The sequence below is a fragment of the Channa argus genome, chromosome 14 (assembly GCF_033026475.1).
Source record: "Channa argus isolate prfri chromosome 14, Channa argus male v1.0, whole genome shotgun sequence".
NCBI classification, from domain to species: Eukaryota; Metazoa; Chordata; class Actinopteri; order Anabantiformes; family Channidae; genus Channa; species Channa argus.
In genome coordinates, this window is record NC_090210.1 from 19,186,432 (window position 1) to 19,202,009 (window position 15,578).

At 38.5% G+C, this 15,578-nt stretch overlaps 1 protein-coding gene across 2 annotated transcripts; it reads left to right on the forward strand.

Moving 5' to 3' along the window:
- The first annotated feature begins 948 nt into the window (after positions 1–948).
- acss2l (acyl-CoA synthetase short chain family member 2 like) lies at positions 949–14,119 on the forward strand. Of its 2 annotated transcripts, XM_067475534.1 has the most exons (19): positions 949–1,050; positions 1,197–1,350; positions 1,501–1,696; positions 3,903–3,994; positions 4,486–4,589; positions 6,450–6,522; positions 6,714–6,789; positions 7,318–7,402; positions 8,485–8,622; positions 8,886–9,056; positions 9,155–9,288; positions 10,575–10,707; positions 11,413–11,469; positions 11,571–11,651; positions 12,231–12,339; positions 12,437–12,505; positions 12,606–12,782; positions 13,431–13,505; positions 13,609–14,119. In XM_067475534.1, exons 2-19 carry the CDS (start codon positions 1,227–1,229, stop codon positions 13,734–13,736), a joined length of 2,022 nt encoding a protein of 673 aa, XP_067331635.1. In that variant the 5' UTR covers positions 949–1,050; positions 1,197–1,226; the 3' UTR covers positions 13,737–14,119. The 2 variants fall into 2 exon arrangements, with proteins under 2 accessions (XP_067331635.1, XP_067331634.1); XM_067475533.1 differs by lacking the exon at positions 949–1,050 and having other exon boundaries at positions 1,060–1,350.
- The last annotated feature ends 1,459 nt before the right edge of the window (positions 14,120–15,578 follow it).

Sequence of the window (15,578 nt, forward strand, 5' to 3'; positions counted from 1 at the left end):
TAACAAACGACGATATCAGCCGTTTGGACGTTTCCTCTGATCCACGTTATATAACTGTAACCTGAAATGTGGTTCATGTTGCATGTTTATCCAAACTAAAACACGCTGCACTGTTGCTCTGATACAGTTTATCAAACATTTATTCATCAAACTTATTTGGCCACTAGGGATTCATCAGGACGGTATGCTGCATGTTTAGCGGTATTTTATAAGTAGGGATAAATATTTCAAATTTTAAAGAGACAAAATATGTAATAATCAAATAATAATTATAAAATGTAATAAGTATAGCAATAAAAATAACAATATGACGACATTTTCTGTTACCATGTAAATTCAAATTGTAATAGATAAAATGCTATAACATGAATACAATACTACATACAATATTACTTAGGATTGTACATGTAGTTGTGTAGCTAATTTATTATTTAGGAATTATCTATTCTATGGGCCATGATTTCATCTAATAATAACATATTTTTGTAAGAGACATAACCGATTTCTCAAACAGTGTTATTGTATTCCTTAACAGTGATTGTAAATGTTACATTGATATGTAATTAATAATGCTGCTGATACAATGTGATCACATATGATATAGGTTGTTAAATTCAGAGAATAAAAGTTGAGCAAGGGCTATGTTACTTTTGACGAATCCTTAAAGCAAATATGAACAGTATATATCACATAACTGACATAAACAAAACAATAACAAACAACTTAGGAAATAACATATTATGAAGAAAGTATAATGTGCCACAGTAAAAATTATCTTGACCATGGGCGGCTTTGAAATGTGATTTCTGGTTCAAGAACAACGGTTCCTCTTTTTTAAAAAAGATATTTGTCAAATCAAACTTGATCAGCAATCATTTGTTTAAACACCTTCCTCAATACCTCCTCCACCTCCTTGCTTGAGAAAATAATGTGATCAACAGGCCAGGGAGGGCTCTTCCAATGGAAAAGTGGGAGTGCCGCACCATGCGAGTCGATTGGCTGTGCTGGCACTAAGCAGACTGGAGAGAGCCTGGTGCTCAGTGATCAGAGGTGGGTCTTTATTTATGCTAGATTTTGTAGTCTCAGCAAAGGAGGCCCTGTAGTGTTCTTACCTTACCCAGGGGGATTCTGACAGATCAGCAGGGACTCCAGATTAACCTTCTTTCTCACTAACTCTTTCTCACTTTACTCTTTAGATTTAGGCCTGGAGCGTCTGTCCTTCCACAATGGTAGTTTCTGACTCTCAGGACAAAATGTACTACCCCCCTGAGGACCTGAAGAAGGATGCTCATGTGCCTGATTCGAACTCCTACCTGGCACTGTACAAGAAGTCTCTTGAGAATCCAGAGGGTAGGTTAAACACATCTGCATATTTTGTGCAATGCTTGCAGTACTTCCTTGAATTTCACCTCCCTCTGAGCCTGTATGTATACTGCTTTTATTCATGCGTATGTGTGCTGTGTGCAGCCTGTAACACTGACATAATTCACAATTTTTTAGCTTTCTGGAAAGAGGTTGCTGAAGAGTTCTTCTGGAAGAAGCCAGTGACAGGTCCAGTGCAGCAATACAACTTTGACGTCACAAAAGGGAGCATATATATCAAATTCATGGAAGGGGCCAAAACCAATATATGCTATAATGTCGTAGACCGGCATGTAAGGGAGAAGAACCTCGGTGAAAAGGTTGCCTTTTACTGGTAAGCAGCAACACCTGCCACAATCAGTGAAGGCTTTCAGAGGAAATGCTGCTCTGAGTTATGTTAGGTATGCCAGTCAGTAGAAAGTGCTTTGTCCCTGCTGCAACTCCAGTGCACCATCACAAACCTCAGTCACTGCAGCACAGAGTCAGTGCTTCAGTCTATCACCTGTCTGAATCAAAAGAGAGCAGGATTTGTCGCAAAAGCAATGCAAACTCTTTTGTTATAACACACATAGTACAAACCCTTGCTTCCACCTGGATTTTACCAAATTTTATCAACTGAAAAAGCTTAGCAAACAATAAATATTTGTTCTGCTCGCTCAGCAGTAGTAGGGGTTCAATGGAACTAGGCACAATGGATACCAGCCATCACCCACCAACCCACTGTATTCATTTAATTTTCTAGCTACTAATCGGTTTGATTCAACCCGTTAAGCACTTACTGTGTATAAATACTCCCATCTGTTACATCTACCAGGCTCTATATAACATATACAACATGTATAACATAGTCCGATACTATGAGATCAATGGGCATTTTTATAAAACAAAAATATGTAAAACTGCTGCCCTGAAAGATAAATGTGAATATTCAACCTTAATGAGTTTCCTATGAAGTGAGTAAACCACAATCTTTAAAGCACTCTGCTTATTAAATAATCACTAAAAATAACTAACAATTAAAAAGCCTTCCACATGAAAGTAAACCCTTACACAATTAACTTTTACTTAAGAAGTAAAACTGTGGCGGTGTTCAATTTGAATTGAACACCATTTAGCACTGGCTTCAAATGGGAGATAGTGAAAACTGTTGCTTTCCAAAAATAGTTAGACCCCAGTTTCACCTTTTGAACAAACACTGTTTTGAACACAGAGTTGTTTGTAGACATTCTCCTCCTCCCTGTAAGTTACCAAATACAAATGTCAGTTTCAAAAAAGCTAAACAGTATATGGTCTATATCAATAATAATAAGACAAACATCCTGTAATGACGTAGTGACATTTAAAGAAAATGTTAAGCAAGTTAGGAATTAGGTACATAAGAGTGGAAAAACCAAACTTAAGGACCCAAAAGCACAATGTCTAATTTGAAGTAACTGTAAATATACAACAGGCTTTCAGCCCTAATTTCTTGATTCTGCTTAGTTATATCTGAGTTAATCTGGAACGTGTTCAAAAGCACAGAAGCTAAAATCAGCTTATACTTTTGGGATCTTCTATCATTCAACCGAGGGCAGATTTATTTGAGTCTTAAACAATTCAGTAGTATATAAATGTAGAAGTAGTATTTCAAAAGAATATTTGAGTACCAGCTCAGGCTTCTCAGTGTTGTTAGATGTTATGCATCAGCAGCAGTAGCAGCTCTGAATAAGCTGCAGCCCAAGCTGCTCATGATAAAGGGGTGAATTTGGCTTTTTAATTTATGCTGTATTTCAGAGGCTAATGGAATACTAGTTCTTACTTGGGTTTAAGTTTACAAGCGTCAAAAATATAAAAACAATTTAATCTGTCTAATTCCGGGATATTTTCCGCATTGATTTTATTCGAGGAATCAATGGAAACCAAATGTGCTGTTAAATGCACATTTTTAATATTTTTAATTTATTGCTTTATGTGAGTGATTGTCATTTGCGCTGACACATAAGGTCAGTTTCTGGTAAACAAAGCAATGCTATATTTTACACATCAGAAATAATACAATAACAACTGTAATTTTGCTAGTTAACATTTCAGTAGTTTTAATCTTTTAATCTTTTAGCTGTTGCAGTAGCGAATATGATATCAAGATTGGATATTGGATAGTTGTGTAGTTGGAAAACACAGTTTCCAAAATGTATATGGTCCCAAATTACCTAGAACAGATTCATTACAGTTCTTTCAATTCGCTCTTTGTGAGTCACTTTATTAATATATTTTGCATTTATGACCACAATTTAATCTAATCATTTATTTAACTATTGAGGTTGATGTCACGTACATGTTCTCAGTGTTTTGGCTTCTGTCCCACACCACAAGCTCAGTGTCCTGTGAAACATTTTGCCACATAGTTTTCCAAACAACTGTCCTGACAAACATCCAAACCCAATATAGATCTAGCAACAACAGGAACAGGTTATCTCTCCTGTGAACTCACAAAACTTACAGGAATTGAAATTGTATTTGTGGAAGCATGAAAGTCCGTCCTCTTGTGTCATCTTTCCTAGGGAAGGGAACTCACCTGACCACTACATGACTATCACCTACAGTCAGCTACTTGGCCAGGTTTGCCGCTGTGCTAATGTCCTCAAGCAATTAGGTGAGATCCAAAACGCGTCTTGAGCTACTGATTATTATGCATTTAAATATTAATATATATTGAACATCTAATGTGATTTTCTCAAAAGCTTATCAAAAATTCAAAAATTCACTCATGTCGAAATCATGGCTCTTGCTAATCTTTGTTTCTTAATTGCAACATGCACAAAATTCACTTAAGTGTAAGTGTACAAGTTAGGTCTTGCATATGTTGGTTAAAAGTGTCAGAGTATCATCTGAAGTCTAGGGCACATCAATGCCAACATGCCACAACTCCGCAGATATTACTCCATGGAGTATGTGCAATTTACATGTTGCATATGAAACACACAGTATACATAGTGTTGGATATCCAACACAGAAAAACGTACCCAAGCTGCGTGATGATTACCGAAGTTGAAGCTAAAATGTGCCCTTGATTAGGATCCGATGTTTTAGGTTAAATACTGTACATTTGTTCACATATTTTGTGTGTTTTTGTCCTTGATCAAGGTGTGAAAAAGGGAGACAGAGTGTCTATCTACTTGCCCATGATCCCAGAGCTGGTCTACACGATGCTGGCCTGTGCCAGAATAGGAGCGGTTCATTCCATTGTGGTGAGTGGTTTGATGAAGCACCCTGTTCACTTCACAGAATTTAAAATGGACTTTTTTTCATTTGGCAGGAAAATAAGAGCATTAAAATTTGAAAGAAACAAAAGCTTGGTGTCAAAAATAGCCATGGGCACTTCTTAAACAACTAAAAATATGTTTGAATAATATTTAGCATTCGGTCAGACAGAAGAGTTTGCCAGATGTTATGTTATGTCTTCTTTTAAATCCCCATCCTTGTTGTGAAAAACTTAAATCTCAAATCTTCAAATGAACCAGTGTCTGACATGCACCAAGGAAATGTTCTGATTCCATCCCAGTTCAGTTTTGCAGACAGTCACCATGGGCTGCAGTTTAGTTGTGTTTGCTGCTCTGAGCCTGTTTCCACATCTCCAGAAAATGTCACTTGAATGTCGCTTTTGTTAGTCCATACTTCCCTGCTTCTCCAGTTATCAGATTTTTTTTATGTGTGAACACAGCACTTGTAGCACCTGCACCTAATTTATGGGTCAGACATTTAAAGCTTTGGAAGACATCCAGCTTGGGAAGACATCTGAGTCAATTTTACAAGCAAGCCAAATCTATTTTAGCTGTTCATCCTTCACCATCAATGCAAAGGTTAGTAGCCGTTAAAAATATCTCTGGGCTACCAAGGTGGGTTTTATGACTTGCAAAGCCCCTTTTTTTTGGCAGACTCAATTGTAATGGATCTTGTCTCTGCTTGGTCATTGTTGTATATTTTCCACCTCTTTTTTTTTTATCACATATGATATGAATCTGTTGCATAATGCTCTTTGGGACAGCGGCAGCCTTTTAGATTGACATGTTGCTCTAAAAATCCAAATTAGCTTGGCGTAGAATTCAGTCATAAATGCATTTAAACAGGACAGCTACTGCCACTCACGCTGTGACATTTTGTCCAGAGTCTCCAGTGACCTAATTCATAATGCTGCTATCAACACTGAGACTTTATCCTCGGTGAACTATTAACCTTGGCCAGAACACACGCGTCAGGCCAACAAATGACGATCACATAAAAGAGCAATTCTAAATAAGTAATACTGAACAAGGTGACTCCTTTACACAAGGTGAAAAGAGGGAGCAATATGCATCATCCAAAGTATGAGTATCTAACTTTTCCAAAAATACCCAAAACAAGCGTCTCAGCGAGGCCACCTACACTGTTAAGTCAGCAAACATATGAAATTACTTGTTCCTTGAAAGCTTGTTGAAAGACAGCAGAAGTCACATAAGGTATCATGATGTGCTAACTTAGGTGGGAAATAGGTGGCTGCACAGCCTTTAATGTTTGGACTTAGTTGAACAGACATTCAAAATCAGCTCCCAACATTGCAAAAGTATAAAAGTCAGACGTTTACTTACAGGTGGGTTTGTACCGGTGTCCATATAAAAGCAAGATTCTATGACTTGGCTTGGAAAAAAGTGAGACTGATTTATGAGAATGTGGCACAAAACTGTTCAAATCAGCAAATTGCTTTGTAATTCTCTCTTTGGGATCAATGGGTTTTTATTGTTGGAAGAGAAAATGTGGTTACAAAGACAAATTGCAGACTTAATGTGAACATGCACAGTTTTCCTGTGCAATGACGCATTATTACTAACATCACAGCTGTATTCACTTATCGTTTTACCCACCAATACAATGGTTTACGAGATCTGGCTGCCCTCATTCTTTTTTGGTTGTTCTGCCCTTTCTTTTTACCATGTGTCATTTTCCCAGATTTGAGTTCAGCGTTTGTCCCCACAGTTAATGGATAAAGGTATAATAGCACCCAAAGTGTAATGGACCAACTCCACAACACCACCTTCTTCCCCTTTATTCTGTCTTTCTTTTTGCATATTCAGTTTGCTGGTTTCTCCTCTGAGTCTCTGTGTGAGAGGATTATTGATGCCCAGAGCAGCGTCCTGGTTACAGCAGGTAGGCCAGGCAGTCCAGCATTTAACCAGAGAGTTAGAAAACTGGTGTCAACACAACAGCACCGATGATTTGAATACTGCAGCACCCAGGGCTTATAAAGATTTTAAAGCTGTAAACTGACTCAGTATTTAAAAACCTGATCATCTGTCTCTTCATCTACCTGTTCTTCCCTCTCCTCCTCCAATATACAGATGGTGTTTACAGAGGCGAGAAGCTAATCAACCTGAAACAGATTGTGGATGAGGCTTTGGAGAAATGCAAGGAAAAGTAGGTGCTGCTTGCAAAGCGATAGTTTCCCGCTTCTCAGCAGCCGCCCTTATTTACTCTGGCTGCTGCTGCTGTCGGTAATGGGACTCAAACCTTAGCACATGAGTCACTAGACACAGCAAAATCATATCAGCAGTTATCAGGGATGTTGAGGAAACACACAGCCTGGTTTCCACGTTACATGGTTGCCGAGCAACATGGAGTGCTCAGAGTCAACAGGGAAGCCCAAGCTGCTCGTCTCCCGTGGCAGCGTTAGCCTGGGATGTGAGCTGACAAAACAAAGCATGATGGGGGCAGAATAATGGAGGTGCAGATGTATTTAGTTGATTTAAAAATTAAAAAAGTAACCTTAGCAGGCTGGCAGAGTGAAAACTGTATCAAGGTGTCAAAATAAAAAAAAATCCTATGATCCTATGAAAAAAATCAATGTATATCCCAAATGTTTAAAATCTTGCATCCCAAGTTGTGCAGCACAAGCTGTGAATGTGCATGTTTATAGCCTCTCACCTTTTTTAATTGACCTTACAGAGCTTCATCTAGCATCAATAGATGCCTCGTCGTCAAGCACCATGCACTGAAGACAAAAAGTGGAGCTGCAAGCAACAAGCTACAGGTAAAAAAACCCTTTCTTAACATCTTCTAAAAGCAAAGGTGTGGCACTGGTTTTGTATGGGAGATTTCAACTGCCACAATTAAAACAATGAAGTAAAGTGTCACAAATGATTTAAAAGAAGGACATTTTTTTATCAAATTATTTTTCATTGTGACACAGAATTCCCATGCCACATTAAAATTAAATCACAGCCCAGTAAAGTCAGTGACGAGGTGTGTTGCATTTTAAAGCAGGGAGCTGCTCAAACCAATCGACATCACTATTAATTATAACAATTCACATTCACAAGTACTGTATGTTTTTAGAAAGGAAGGTAGCAAACAAAAGTAATAATGTGTATTTTATATAGATAAAGCCAAAATCATCCACTTAATGTAACCTAGAAATTAAAACATTATTGTACACTGAAGAACGTGTTACTGTCGGATGTCGTTATTATGTTTAAAAAATACTTTTCATATTTCATAACTTATCAAAAGCCCCCGCAAAAGCAGGAGATCAGCCATGCTGGCATTTACAATACAGTACACCTTTTATTAAACTTTTATGAAGTTTATGCTGAAATTCTTCTTGCATCTTCTTGAATTTCACAGCCTGTTACTTTTAAATTTATGGTCTCAAAATAACCTGGTAAAGAACTGAATTTGGCACTTTGCATACACAATGAATGATGTAAAACGATGGCCATGTTTAAATGTTAAATGTTTTTAACTGCTGCATCTAGAAATCTGTATACTTAAGAAATGCAGGGACCAATAGCTGCTGTAATACTGGAGGAGTAACTCTTTTTTTAGGATTACTACTGCGCCTCTGTTTATATTAACTTGATAATCACTTGCAATTCCGGATTTTCACTAATCGGGAAACGCCAGCTTCTGCATGTTTGAGCTTGTTTGTTTTTATTTGAAGTTTTTTTTCCAGCTGATTCTGGATGCAGAAAAGGCCTCTGAGGATCACGGTAAATAGCAGCCAGTTCAGCAGACGTCGTGTACTGCTGTCTGTGCTTCTGGCGCACGGTGTGAGCAGATGCGATGAGTGGTTTTCTGTGTTGGATTTGTTCACTGTTTGTCTCGTACATTCAGACCCCCTGGGACTCAGAGTGTGATGTGTGGTGGGATGAGGTGATGAGGGACTCTCCTGAGGAGTGTGAACCTGAGTGGATGGATGCAGAGGACCCACTATTCATCCTCTATACCAGCGGCTCCACTGGCAAACCCAAGGTAAAACCCAGGTGCACGAAGAAACCAGTTTTCTAGCTGAAACGCACAGTTTGGCTTAGAGAGGTCACATTACATTTACCTTCTGCTTGCAAATTTAATAAAAGTGTTATATTACGCAAAATACACTTAGAGAATGAAATGATGTGAAAGCATCCTCTTGCCTTTGCCTCACACACACACAAAAACACACACTCATGTCATTTCTGCCTCTATGTTGACCAATTATCTGCTCGTTCGTGTTCCTGTCCTTGTGTTCGGTACAGGGTGTCCTCCACACCGTTGCTGGGTATCTGCTCTACACGTCGCTGACCTTCAAGTACGTTTTCGATTATCACCATGACGACGTGTACTGGTGCACGGCCGACATCGGCTGGATCACCGGCCACTCCTACATCGCTTATGGCCCCCTTGCAAATGGCGCTACAAATATTCTAGTTAGTCTGAAAAGATTTGGTTCTTTAAATCCGAAAGAAATCACGACATTGTAGTGTTCAACAAGTCACTCTTCTTTGGGATGGATGTTTTCTTCCAGTTCGAAGGTGTTCCAGTCCACCCACATGTTGGCAGGTTCTGGGAGATAATTGAGAAGTACAAAGTGACCAAGTTCTACACAGCTCCTACAGCCATCCGTCTGTTAATGAAGTACGGACGGGAACCACTGCAGAAGTAAGTGGCAGCGTCTGCTGGAAACCAAAGCACTTCCCAAAAGTATGTCCCATTCAGAAGGTTCAGCAGGAGTTTCAATGTACAGTTTGACCTGAGAGGTGGCTTTTGTGTTTGTTTATTTTCCAACAACCCTTTCATTTTGCAGGGAATACTAAAGTGCCATGTTATCATTCAAGGAGCTTCAGGTTTTTAATGTGTCATGGTCTTAAAAATACCACATTAAGGATATAATGAAGGTAAAGGACAGTATACTTTGATTGGCTCTTTTTAAAAACCAGAGTACTGCTATGTCATTTTCATTTCAAAACTGGTACTGATACTTTTTGTGCAGAACAGATTTATTGCAACCATTTCCCCTGAAAATTAGACTATGTAAACTCAACTGTAATTAAATCTTTTCTCTGTCAGTAAGCAAATTTGCAATTAGATAATGTTGAAGTTACTCAATAATAACAATGGCCAATTTCACAATGACAACAACTACACGTTCCCTACACCTAACTTCCTGTCTCTTCACAATAAAAGCTCTCACTTCCTCTCACTCCATGGGCACCGTTCATGTAGTCATTTGACCATTACAGCATACAGATTTCACAGTATGGAGACTCTCACATACAACATAATGCATATTTATATCTGAAATGTAACATTCGACATGTTTATGGGAAAAAAGGGTGTTTTGTTCACAGGGCTTTGTTAAGTTTCGAAAAATCATGGTTTGACTTAGCAGAGAAAGCTTAACTCTTCACTTACAATGTGTTTAACTTTTAAATAAAATCAAAGGCTGTTCCTTAACCTTATTTGAAGGTCTTTTAAAAAGACCTCCTTCGTCCTTTTCGTCCTTTGTCCTTTTTCTTGAATTTAAAACATTATCAATGAAGAATTACCACTAAACAGGCAAAACTCAACTGGTGAGGGAGGCAATAAAATATGTCAGAGTAAATCCATCTGCCTGTCTGCATTATTATACCCTGATACTTTATAACAGATGCCTTAATAAAACACACCTCAGTAAAGCTACAATAAATGGCATTAGTTGGAAAAATCTTAGTGTTGGATTTTCTATAATTTATAGAAATAGATATCAATAATTAGTCACACTAAAAGCAGGGAAGAAGCGAAACGTCTGGGTTTATTTTGCAGTTAAAACACTGAAGCAAGAGATGTGAGGTACTCGGAAGTAGAACTTCATACGCGAATTCTAAGAAATTCCCACATGGTGATACAAATGAAGGCATTTGTTTGTTTAAATATCTGTGTGAAATGGCCTCACTTGCCTCCAACAGGTACAATCTCTCCAGCCTGAGGATTCTGGGTACTGTGGGTGAGCCGATCAACCCAGAGGCTTGGCAGTGGTACCACGAGGTGGTCGGCCAGGGCAGATGTCCCGTAGTCGACACTTTCTGGCAGACAGAGACGGTAAAAAACATACAATTCAGCTGGTGATGTACGGGGCCCGATTCATTTCTTTGGGGTCTCCCCAGGCAATAGTTTGTTGTTGGGTCCTGACTGACTTTCACTAAACCAGCACTTTATTGTTTTTGAGCTGAAACAAATAAACAATTTAGATATATCGTAAAACCAATCATGTCACAGTTTTTAAAATGTGATTATTTGACATTTTTCATAGTTTGCATCTTTGTAAACTGAACATAATTTGTTTTTTGACTGATGGTGCAACAAAACCAGACATTTAAATATATTATCTTGGGCTTCAGGGAATAATGGTGGATGCTTTTCTGTATTTATTAACATATTATACTCTGAGCAATAAATAACTGTCCAGTATATTTATAATGAAAATAATAGTTGTTTGCAAATATTTTAGTTTTGTCTTCTTTTTATTTGAGCTAGTTGCTATTGCTGCTTCATTTAATTGAATATTTCCTCGGATGTGCTCTTTTATTCCAGTTTATGAAAAGGTTTCAAAATAGCTTTTATGTAAGTTTTTGCCTTAGTGTAGTGTGATAGAGAAGACAGAGAGACACAAAACAACAAGATGGGAGAAAAAAACTTGACAATAAAATGACATGAATGTATCATTTGAAGCCGTTTTTTGTCTTTCTAAGTCCTTGAGTTGCTTTGAAACCAGTCACTTCGATGTTCATCTTCCTTTTTCTGCAGGGAGGTCATGTTTTAACTCCTCTGCCTGCTGCCACACCACTGAAACCAGGCTCCGCTGTAAGTGACACCACTGTCAGGTTATGATCTGGAGTACAAATTGTGCCCATACAAATCAAAGACTACAGTTTATATCCATCTCATACATTCTCATATTTTAGACCCTTCCTTTCTTTGGAGTGGAGCCGACTATCCTCAATGAACATGGAGAGGAACTTGAAGGTGAAGCTGAGGGTTATCTGGTAAGTTTCAGTTTATGCAACTTTATTTTATTTTGTTTTAGAAGCTTACATTCAAACAGCTGCAGGGAAAATAGGAAAGAATGGAAAATCATAAAGTGATCATAAAAATGTAAAACATACAACAAGTAGTATTGGAAACAAATAAATTATTAACTTTAAATAATATTTTTACAATAACAGCTTAGTTGCAGTTAGTTATTTGCTTGTCAGGCCATTAGTTTGATTATTTAAATCTAATGTCAAATGCTTATGTTGTAATTGTGTCTGTTGTGCCCTCTCACCCTGTTCTTGTCATAGTGACTGTCACTGGTCAAGTTTTACTATTAGTCACTTTGAAAACAATCTAATTATTAATATTAATGATAGTAGCAATATCAAATTATTGGTATTGTTCTATTCAGTTTAATATTGCCAAACAGGGTTTTCCTAGTAGCTGCAGAAATACATATCTTTTGAATTTATAGCTTGATTTTACTGTCAGCACTTTTTTTTGCATGATTTAACTCAATAAGCAGTAACAGCTGTGGTAATGCCTCTGTTAAAATATGTTTTTTGTGTATTTTCTGTGCTTTGTTGCAGTGTTTCAGGAGGCCCTGGCCTGGAATAATGCGCACTGTGTACAGAAACCAGGAGCGCTTTGAGAACACCTACTTCAAGAAATTTCCTGGCTTTTATATCACTGGTGATGGTAAGGCTCCGAAATGATATTTTATGAAACCGATTATGTCACATTAGATCAAACAAGTCCCAATAAGGAATGAAATGCTTAAAAACTCCTCTCGAAGGCTGCAGGCGGGATAAGGACGGCTATTACTGGATCACAGGAAGGATAGACGACATGCTGAATGTGTCAGGTTTGTTCTGTGAGGTTTTACTGTTTACAATCCTAACTTTCAAGACGTGTCTCAATCACTTGTAGAAATGATAACCTTGGGTATTTTTGCTGTTCTCCAGGCCACCTGATGAGCACAGCAGAGGTAGAGGCGGTTTTGACTGAGCACCCGGCCGTGGCTGAAGCCGCGGTGGTGAGTCGGCCTCACAAGGTGAAGGGCGAGTGCCTCTACTGCTTTGTCACCCTGAAAGACAGCAGGGAGTTCACACACACACTGGTGGAGGAGCTCAAGAAACTGGGTGAGGCTCAGTCTGGTGGTCCAATATAGGAGACATGGGGGCCTTTATGTGTCTGTGTAAAGGGCCCATTTTCTCATAAACCATCAATACACACTGGGGGACCCTCCAAAAGATTTTGAGTTTGCTCTCTGTGACAAAGAAATGCATCAAATCCTATCATTTCAGAAGTTAGAAACATAAACTGCTTGACATTGATTAACTGGGTAATCAACTGATCACAGATAATTGTAATGAAAACAGAAAGTTTCTGGACAAAAACAGAAAAACACTGAACATGAAGCAAAAATTATAAACAGTATAGTGTTTGTATTTTAGAAATCACAAAGTCAGAAGAACAAAATTGGAAGAAAAGATTTTCCTGTATCAACTGTAAACAGATTTTAGCTGTCTTATGCTAACATCAGTTCATCACAGAAAGAGGTGACATTAACATCAATTAAAGTGGCTTCAGCGCACCAGAATCCACTGCAGCTGCGAGTAAACGATGCAGCTGCCTCGTTGCCCACAAACATGCTGACGCACTCACACAGGCACCTATGATTTCTAAGGTGTGTGTGTGTCTGAAGCCTACAATAGGGCTTAATTTCAGCTCCGACGAGCTGCACTCTGCTGCGTAGCATTGATTCTCGTTCTGTGCCTTTTTATCAGTGAGAGAGAAAATCGGACCAATCGCCACGCCAGACTTCATTCAAAATGCTCCAGCACTTCCAAAAACTCGCTCAGGTAACAACAGCTCAACAGCTCTCAAAATCAACACCTGCTCCTTCTCCTCCTCCTTTCCACTCTCCTCATCTGTCCCATCTTCTCGTGACTCTGATGTGTTCAGGGAAGATCATGAGGCGAATCCTCCGGCAGATCGCCCGCAACGAGAAGGACCTGGGCGACCTTTCAACCCTGGCGGACCCAAAGGTGGTGGAGGTGCTGTTTAGCCAGAGATTTGAAGCTGCAGCCTGAACACACCCTCCCCCTTCTCTCTGTCTCTCTTCTAACTATGCAACAGTAGATGATGACTAGTTGTGATCGGCGTCTGAGTGTCTGCACGCACTCTTTAGGGCTAAATGAAGTTTATATCCAATACAGACGTGTTTAAATTCATCTGTGAGGTTTAAACAATAGAAAACATTAGAATAAGTCAAATTAATTATAGTTTTATGTAAACATATTCATATCAAATGAATGACAAACAGTGTCACTATCTTTTATATATTTTTTATGCCTCTTGTCATTGGAGGAAGAAATGGATCTGTTTTCTTCTTTAATTTTGAAATTCTGAGGGCTTGTGTTTCACTGACAACTCATGTATATTTTTATTCTATAAACTAGGAATGAAGTGTTTAGTCTGTTTGTTGCCTTTGTCCTTCTTTACCTTCATGCAGCTGTTTGATGCCCTCATGTGGCTGGAATCATGCTCTGCAGCTGCTGTCCCAGGGCTGTACTGTTTACTCTGCCTGCTCCTGGAATAAGCTTTTTGTTATCTAATGATGGACACACACACACACACACACACACACACATGCGTGACTTTGATATTGTGAACAGTTGTTACAGGAGACAGAGGAGAGGGAAATTTTATCTTAAGTGCACATGATTCTTTTGAAATTAGAAGCATCAGTCGACCTGAAAAGGAGATGAAAGGAATAACAATCTGTTCTGTAATAGATAAGATTGAAACAAGTTGTTATGAAAGGAGCTCAGAGGGACTGTTATTATTTTACTTATTTTACTCTCAATATTGGGTTGTGTACATTCAGCGAACTTCCTTTTTGTGTCTCAGTGTCACCTCTACTCCGCTTCATGTCACATGAGTGCAGTGTGTGTGTGTGTGTGTGTGTGTGTGTGTGTAGGTGAGGAGAAAAAAAGAGCCTAGAAACACAGCAATCGGCAACAATTATATCATCTCCACAGCAGCAAAGAAGGGGTTTCCATGACAACCTCTTTACCCACCATCACTACATTCAACTCATTCCTTCAAGACCCCTCACCCCCCAAATAACCCACCATCTTCTCCTTCTTTTCCCTCTTTCTCTAGTTGAAACACAATTCTGCAGTTGTTTTGTAACCTGGAAAAACTTCCACATTTCTAATTTCTTATTAAGTTTTATTACCTATTTTTCAGTTAGCGAATATGAATAATTTCGTAATTTTACAAGACAAAATTACTCCCCTACAGCTTTGTGGCATTTGCAAGCTGTGCACACTAAAAATGTCTTTGTTAAATTTCAAATCAATAAATGCAGGGCTGCAGTACTGGGTTTTTTTTTTTTTACCTAATACCAGTAATATTTTTATACTGCACTATTTACATTTGGGCAGGATTGACACACTTATTTCAAATTGCTTGATTTTACTAGAAAACCGTGGAAAGCCTTAAACCAAAAGGTTTTTACACAGTATGAAATGAACATTTAGCCGTAATTACATCACCAGCCTTTACTTTAATTCAGCAGATTTCCTTTTGCATTTCTCAGTTTAACGGACTTTCATAACAAAATCAGAACAAATACCTCATGTGAGGATCTGACGGAAAATGCCTCTGTGTTGAGCCTAAACCATAGGCTACACCAGTCGCCTTGGCCATATGTGAGCATTTATATTTTGGGCTGGTGTGTCTGGGTTGAACTGTCTGCGTGCGGTTTCTATGCCACTGTAGTGAGGTTTTTTTTTTTGTGTGTGTGTACTAAACTGTGTCGACTGAAACTGAACAGATCGTGTTGGAGTTGACGTTAATAGATGTTAACAACAGTTACTTATACTGAAATTACTGCAAAGCAGGAAAGAGACGTAGGAGGAGGTGGT

Coding starts and splice junctions, on each gene's coding strand:
- acss2l (XM_067475534.1), top strand. CDS start 1,227: ATGGTAGTTTCTGACTCTCAGGACAAAATGTACTACCCCCCTGAGGAC. Junction 3,995..4,485: donor TAATGTCCTCAAGCAATTAG/GTGAGATCCAAA, acceptor TCCTTGATCAAG/GTGTGAAAAAGGGAGACAGA. Junction 6,523..6,713: donor CAGCGTCCTGGTTACAGCAG/GTAGGCCAGGCA, acceptor TCCAATATACAG/ATGGTGTTTACAGAGGCGAG.